Below are 8,462 nucleotides of genomic sequence, written 5' to 3'. Positions count from 1 at the left end.
GATATCCTAAATAAATCAATAAAAACATTTTATGAGTAATTTTAGCTGCAATTTATTGTCCATAAGATATGTTTATCCTGAAAATTATCAACTATTCAATTTCAAAATAAATACCGAAACCGAAGGAATAGAAGATATTAATACTATACTCTATCTTTGTGTGATGTTTTGTTTGTTTACATTCTCGAGATGGAGGACTAAGCTAGGGAAAAAATATTTAATTATATGTTTATTATTATTAATTGTAGAGTTATTATGAATGCGATTTGTGATTAAATAAGCTTATAAAAAGTTAGAGTTTCATCTAGCTATGCTATTTAATTTAATATAAAATATTTGTGTGGAATTTATTCATGTGAATTCGTAATTAATTTCTTTCAATACTAGCAAATATGATTTAATGTAACAACTGTCATTATAACGCAGCATTGTCAACTGAATTATCAAATACAGTGGATCCCGCCTATAACGTTGTTTGAGAAACCGTCATTAAAAATGACGTTGTAGGCGGGGAAACACTAAACGGAAAATCTTGATGAGTATAATTATACACACTCATATAATTCACTTAAGTGAGTGCTGGGACCCGAAAATAAGTCGTACTAACATGGGCGGAGATACGGGGGGGGGGGCATAGAGGGGCATTTCTCCCCCACCCCCCAGCGTCAAAGGAGGAGTTGACTGATCTAATGTACATATGTATATATGAATTGACATCATCATTGTGCCCCCCCCCCCCCCCAGACTTCCAAGTCTATCTCTGCCTATGTGTACTAAGCGGGAAATTTATGATTTAATATCATAAATTTTATCACAATGTCGAATTTATAAGTTAAAAATTAAATACAATTGAGAGCCCCTTTCCCCCCATTGTCACACCAACCTCACTTAGCACCAGACATTTAGTGAACAAATCTTTCATTTCTAGAGATCGGACGTATGTTGAACCATGTAACCAATATGACACCAAACTCATTATAGCACCAAAATTTTGCGAAATAAATGATAATGTTAAATTGGGGCTCGACTGTATATGATGCAATTTCTTACGATACCTAAATGATGTGTTTATGAGAAATATTTGAAAGCATAGCTCTCATTTCATAATCCAGTGAAATGAGAGCAAGTTTTTTTTGGTGGCTTCAAGCATTAGTAATAACAATGTTTGGTTATAGGTGTATGCACACATATATTAACGAAAGCGTGCCATTTATTAAGCTTGCATTTCAAGTTTCTAGCAACCCTTCAAGTTTAAAAAGAGGGATCGGAAAGGAGCTCTTTTTTATTTTAGAGTAAAATAAAGAAAAAAAATCATATTTTACAATTTTTTTTAGTTACCAACTTGGTGTGTACCATGATCACAGTGAAAATATAATATCCCTTCAAAAAGCTGATTTCCATTTCATTTTTTAGGGTTTGAATCAAATGACAGCATTTTCTTGGAAACGTAAAATTGGACAGAATTTATTCATTTCGTCGAGCTTTATTGATGATGAAGATGATGATGGGTCATCGCCGATTTGCTTCGAAAACAATAATGTTTCCAAGTTTAGGGAAAAGAAAAGGAAAATAGACACCAGCTGCAGCGATAAAAGTTCTCATCTCAAAGAAAGAGGTGTAAATTTTGCCGAGAATAGAAGGTAGAGTAACAGTTTCATTTACAAATACAATGTCACAACAAGCAAAATGCCTGTTTATTGTTATTGCCATATGTAATGCTTATAAATGCCAAATTTTTATTATTGGCATCAGTCCTGATACATGAATGGGCGGAACTGAAAATAGAACAGTTGTTATAATTTGGGCTATTTTTGTATGAGTGTGGCAAAGCTATGTGTAGAGGTGGAGCAGGAGATAAGAAAGGCAACCAGGCCTGTCATTTAAGGAGGGTGGGGGGGGGGCGGCTTTTGAAAATACACTACAAATGGTATATATATACAAATATATATATATGCGTACCTTTAGTACATGCCCTTTGCCTCCCCCCCCCCCCCCGAAAAAAGTTGAAATGACTGCCCTGAAGGCAACCCCTTATTCGGACTGTAATTGCACTTGGTAGTCATGCTGAATCACATGGTATGTGCCTGCGGTCAACCGACAGTATCGTCCAACAAGTAATCCATTTTTAATCCAAAAAACAACCGATTGTCTGTTGGACGATTGCCAGCACATATCATGTGATCCCCCATGACTACATAACAGATAGGGCAAGTCTATTCCACAGTAAGGGTTTCCTTCCTTACTTCCAGCTCCACCTCTACACAAAGTTTCTCCACATTCATACAAAAATAAACCAAAAGTATAAGAACTCTTCTGTTTTCATTTGATCCACCCTTATATCAGTTACCCTGGGAGCCAATATGAAGCCACCGTTGGGTGTAAAGACGTCAGTTGTCCTACATGTACAGGACTTAAGGATTTGGCAACAGGATAAGTCCAGTGGCAAAGTTCTGGCATTCATTCATTCAGGACTTAAGGATGTGTGCAAGAAAGAGTTTTGCATTCCATTGTGTATTTGTGGATTATTGGGAGAGGGCTCAGTCCTCCCCAATAAATAATTGAGGGGAAGCCCAAGTACCCTGAACCCATGGGTTCCGATACCTGTCATTTCCAGTCAAATTCTGTTGGTGATGAAAACGTGAAAATGAATACTCTGATCAAACACTACTACTTAACTTTACATGCAACTCGTACACATTCATCTACGAAATTTCTAATGAATTAGTACATGCCGGAATGTGTGTATATATGTTGTGAATCTAATGAGAAGTTTGTTTCTGTGTAATGTTATGTGTAGTGCTACCATGTGCTATCAATTTTTCTAACTATGAGTGAAGAGTAATGATTGAACAATTAATTGTACATCGTAGGCCTGTTGCTCTCTGTGGCAAGACTTTATTGCAAGCTTTTTCTTTGCCGGGAAGCAGGGAATTCTTTTATCAATAGCAAAATTTTAAGAAATAGAAGGGGGTTGTATTTGTACTGTTTTGTGGAAAAATGTTCGATTTTTCAATTCGCATCTATATGTCATCTATAAATCATTAAAATGCATTTAAAGATCACTTAAGTGGCCCACAGCGCAATTGTAGATCACTTAAGTGGCCCTGTTTTCCTTCCCATCAACTTCAATGTTTTTCAAATTATCTAGCATTTGTACCCAGGAAAAAATATTTTTCCTCATCTGTAGAGTTCGAAGGAGAAGAGAACTTCATTGCAAATCGGCTTGAAAATTATTTTTCTCATCACGTACGTATATTTTTTTCAGACTCCATGTCGAAAGTGGCCGTTGTTCTGAGGTTATCTGTATTGTCAAGAACATGGGACGCATTCGGTTGCAACAGAATGTGGCCGTTATTCGAAGATTAACGTTGTTCGGAGGTGGCCATTAGAGGAGGCTTTACTGTACCTTTATTCTAATACAGTGTTTCCCAAAGTGGGCAATATCGCCCCCTGGTGGGTGATGGAATGTCCGGGGAGGGGGGGAGATAGAAGCTACAGATTTAACATAGAATCCTAGTGGTTTACTTGAGCTGGGGAAGCAATGAGAAAGAAGAAAATTTCTGAAGAAGAGGGGGATAGAATACAAAGTTTTGTGGGAAACTATGTTGTAATATGTACATTTTCATTTTTCTTAATGAAACTCCCTGAACTTTTCCTAACTTCATGTTATCACCGCAAAATCTGTGAATCGTGATTGTCCAGGGAAAAAGCTATTGTAAAAATTTTGTAAGTTTGTTATTTTTTTTTTTCTTTTTGACTCGAAATAAAGTATTTCAGACTGCCACGAAGCTGGGCTGGAAGAGATCTCGGCAATGTGATACGTCCAGTGGTAAAGTTCTGTTATTCATTCATTCACCCCCGCAAAATTGACTCTCGTTTGTATTTTAGTCTTCCCCCCCCCTTTTTGTAGAATATTTGTCAAACGGGGAATTTATTTTGGCAAAAATTATGCATGACTAGCTACAATACCATGCACTGCCCAGGTTTTCTTCAATTACTGAGAGGATTGAAAAGTGACAAAAACCATTATAAAGGATGAATAAACTATTATACGTAATACTGGCAGCATTAAAGAAGTGACAAACCACTGTAAAGGTATATGAATGTCTGAAATGCATTGCTAGGGAACCACAGTAACCAAAGTAAACATTCCGAAAGAGGAGAAGAATTGTTGAGGCTCAGAAACCATTGTTGCTCGACAGTTTTTGCCCATTTGGAGCATTTGCCCAGTTTTGAAGAAATTTTAAAGTAGCTTATCATTCAAGTTGGGTCCCATTTGGTACATATGCAAAATTTGATAACGTCGATCGATCGAAAATTGTAGATTTGAATAGAAAACTCGCATACACGCACTCAGCAAACAAACAGGTAGGCTCACCCCACTCACGTACCTACCTAAGCATTTTTCCAATCTCTCGATGAGTATAAAAAACAAGTCTGCCATTTGGAATCGGCAATAAATTGTAGGCCCCGTTCTAATTAGCCCTCATGTGCAGAAAATGACCGTGGTGCAACAAAAATGATCAAATGACAAGCATTTTATACAATCAGACAGTACAAGTGAATGAGTTTTTCCTTCTTGTTTAGGTATGCTGATGCTATTTCTGTGTGGAACCAAGCCTTACTGCTAACCCCATCAGATGCTCAGCTCCTGGAAATGAAAGCACAGGTGAGATTAATAGGGATACTTTTTGAGATATTTCTTGATGTATCTGTATATACTTTATTATTTGATACATCAATTTGATCTGAGTGCATCAAAATACCTTGCTCTTAACAACTTTTAATACTTATGAAACATTTTTATATATTTGTTGATGCTCAGTTTTACAAACTGAAAAGTTTGTTATGAGCTAGTTTTCCTGGTCCCAAACGTTATTGACATGTCTTTAAACATTTTTCTCATTTACAAATTTAAAGAAATAATGGCTTGAGTTCGTAAAACAAGTATTGATTGTATTTTTCTATTTATGTTTTTTGTTTTTCTATTTTCATCTTTGTGTTTTGTTTTAATATGGATTATGTTTCTTAAACTAAAATAGAATTAAATTACAATTTTTGTCGTTGGAAATTTATCATTTTGCATTTTTTCTTGAGGTCATGAACAAAACATTCGAAATGTTTAATCCACACATTAAAAGTTTTCTTTTGTAAAATCTTGTGACACTTTATAGAGATTTATGAAATTTCACTTTATCTTTCTAATTCAAGAACTAACTCATTCAAATTTCAGTTGACTCATGAGATATTGTGTTAAGTAAGAGATAGGTAGATGATTATTATTAACGTGTTTCAAATTGCATAGATCAGTTTAATTGCATTTATTTCACTTTGTTTTTTTTTTTTGTATACAAAAGCCATACAGACTTGTTCACTGAAATGTATTCAGAAGATTTTTTGGAAAAATGAAACTTATTCAGAAGACTATTTAAAGAAATGAATTTTTTTTTCAGAAGCTATGCTTTTTTTGTCATCTATGAAAGCATAACTGTAACCCTTTCAGACCCAAGCATTAATTTTTTGGAATTTTCAAAATGTATTTGCATTTTTGATACTCAAAAAAATACATTTAAAACATATGTCAGCAAATACATATATGTTTAAAAAAATTGTAAAATTTTGTTTTATAAGTGAAGAAATAATTCATCTTATTCAGTTTTTTTTCAGCCAAGATGATATGTAGGGTATATTTATATTCACATACAATTTTTTTTTCAGAATTTTATTGCTAAATTTTATGTAATATATCACACTTTCTCCTGGAAGCCATCTTTAAAAAAACTTTCAAATGTATGTAGAAGGCTCTGCCTTCTGATGAAAGCTCCCCCCCCCACCCCCCAAAGTCCATATTCGTCTTATTTCTAACTGAAAACTTACACAATCCTCTGAGTTAAGGCTTAACTTCCTGAGGTTAAAAAAAGTTTTTCTACAGCGAGAAAAAGCAGCCACCACATTGTGTGCATTCAGAGTCTGAAAGGGATAAATATTCTAAATGCATTTCATTAATCATTGTAAACCCATTGAAAGTGTTGATTTTTCAGGTCTTTGACCACCTGCTTATATTTCTTCATTGAGACAGAGTAGCGGGCCATGTTCTGGTTAAGAGGAGGAATGAAAGTGTTGCTTCAAGTTAGAAACTGTCTCAAAATGAGCCAAAATAAGAGTCATTAATATTCTCAATTATAAAATTATTTATTGCGAACGTTTTTAATAAATTTGATGTGACACACATTTATGATTTGGAAAGAGAGAGAATTACATTTTTTTCCTATTTGTTTTAATGAAGTTATCAAAAGATTATCAGATTTTATGATTCTTCTGTTGTTATAAGGTTCTCCTGGAAATGAATAAAGCCTTTCCTGCTTTACAGTCAGCTAGACTAGCTGTGATGGCTGATCCGAGATGGTGGGTTGCTTACCAGACTCTTGGTCGTGCTCAGCTCAGTTTGGGTGAAATTAAAATGGTTAGTGGCTTCATTGAGTTACAAAAATATATAATTTGTTTTTGTTTTACTTCCTTATTGTCAAAAATTATAAATTTAAATTATGGATGCCTTTGTTCCATAATTATTCTGGGGGTCTGATTTACAACAAAATATTTGCATGGCAGATACTGTAAAGGTACTGATAACATTTAAGCAAAATATTATTTTTGAAAAATAAATTTATTTGAACAGAAACTACAAGATTACTTTGTTCCTTTTAAAACTTTTTCTAGCAAAGTATGTTCTTATCAATTTCTTTATAATTGTGAATCAATTAGTCACATTATTTTTTTATTGTGAATCAATTAGTCACATTATTTTTTTATTGTGAATCAATTAGTCACATTATTTTTTTATTGTGAATCAATTAGTCACATTATTTTTTTATTGTGAATCAATTAGTCACATTATTTTTTTATTGTGAATCAATTAGTCACATTATTTTTTTATTGTGAATCAATTACCTATCTTAATAAATTACTGTGATAATGATTTACCTACATACCTATAGCTCATCTGTGATGCATGTACTGATGCAAATCAGCTCACTTACCGTTTCTTTGCAGCATCAAAATTATTCCACTGTGCTTCTTTTATTTTTTATTTTGTAACTAATAAATATATCTTTTAAAACTACTGAAAGCCGACTGTGTGAAGAAATATTGATGTTAAGGAAAGGAAATGCCTCAGTGCATTTCACCATCTGATGGCCTTGATGCCATTTGGGAGCTATTAGTGGAATGTTACCACTGTCCATTGCTGGGATCCATTCGGCATATGTACACGCGCCTTGGAGAGAATATTCAATTTACTTTCATAGCTTAGATATAGAATCTTCAACCATAGGAGAAACAGGGGGTTGAATCCCTGTGAGAGCTGAGATGAATTTTCCTTTCCCAATCATCAATATCTCTTCACGCACACAGCCAGGTTTATATACATACTGTATTAACAAAAAAGGGGATGTCTTTTTCTACATATATCTTTTAAAGTTTGACTCGTATTTCAATTTCCTTTTTTTTCCCACTTTATTACTCAGAAGTAAATGATGAGGAATGTTTCCAACAAATTAAAAATAAAAATTTCACACTCTCTGCCATATTGTTTTACAACCTCTTTCACTCTGAAGAAAAATAATGGGAGTAAAGTGGATATAAATTTACAATGAAAATTGCATTTCATTATGCATTTGATATTGAATTCTCATTAATTCTCAAACAAATCTTTTGAAATTGTATTTCAAAATGATTTTTTATAACAAGAAAACTTTTCCTTGATCAAATGTTATCTTGCAATTCTAATTGAAATTATATTCATTTATTGTAGGCTATAGTAAGTTTTTCAAAAGCATTACATATTAATCCAAGTTGCGAAGAACTTTGGATAGAGGATTTGAAGTGGGCCCTCAAACTTTTAGAGGAAAAGGAAAAACTGGAAAGTGAGCCTTCAGAAAATAGTCCAGAAACTACAAGAGCAGTTTGCCATCAGGATGAGAATGTGATACATGAAGAATTCTCTTCATCTTTTGATAACAAAGAAATACTTGGAGATAATGGACCTAAAGCTGATGAGACGTAAAAGTATAACTTGAGGAAAATAAACCAGCTTTTATATTAAGACGGAAATTGTGCAACATCATATTTCAACTGTAAATGTTTCTACTGATATTAATTAAATCATATAACTTGTTTCAATCATTAAATGTAGAGATATTATTTTATTTAATTATTGTTTTGTTTCAAACATCATATTGAGGGTTTCATTCACATCAACAGGGCTGTCAATGCACGAGCTTACCTCGGGCCAGGCTTTAGAGCCTCTCAGTGCATGAGGGGGTCTCGACAACCTTATAGCAAGCAACATCAGTTGTATTAGACTTGCAGGAAGCTCAGTGCATAACCTGGCTTAGGGACCTATGATGCTGTTAAAGTGACTCTGCACGTCAAGTATTATATGCCAATTGTTAATTTTCTTGGTT

The 8,462-nt window shown here is 33.9% G+C and overlaps 1 protein-coding gene across 2 annotated transcripts; it reads left to right on the top strand.

Annotated features, from left to right (window-relative positions):
- Nucleotides 1–160: 160 nt before the first annotated feature.
- On the top strand, nt 161–8,186 carry LOC149076026 (tetratricopeptide repeat protein 33-like). Of its 2 annotated transcripts, none has more exons than XM_089243547.1 (5): nt 161–291; nt 1,414–1,640; nt 4,588–4,669; nt 6,371–6,463; nt 7,811–8,186. In XM_089243547.1, exons 2-5 carry the CDS (start codon nt 1,426–1,428, stop codon nt 8,060–8,062), a joined length of 642 nt encoding a protein of 213 aa, XP_089099673.1. In that variant the 5' UTR covers nt 161–291; nt 1,414–1,425; the 3' UTR covers nt 8,063–8,186. The 2 variants fall into 2 exon arrangements, with proteins under 2 accessions (XP_089099673.1, XP_089099672.1); XM_089243546.1 differs by having other exon boundaries at nt 166–291; nt 6,332–6,463.
- Nucleotides 8,187–8,462: the final 276 nt, after the last annotated feature.

This window comes from Pholcus phalangioides, unplaced genomic scaffold (genome assembly GCF_987345545.1).
Source record: "Pholcus phalangioides strain wild (caught in Gottingen) unplaced genomic scaffold, Ppha-v1.0 ptg000015l_1, whole genome shotgun sequence".
In the NCBI taxonomy this organism is placed as follows: domain Eukaryota; kingdom Metazoa; phylum Arthropoda; class Arachnida; order Araneae; family Pholcidae; genus Pholcus; species Pholcus phalangioides.
Note: the sequence above shows the minus strand (reverse complement) of the source record. Positions and strands in the feature narration are given on the sequence as shown.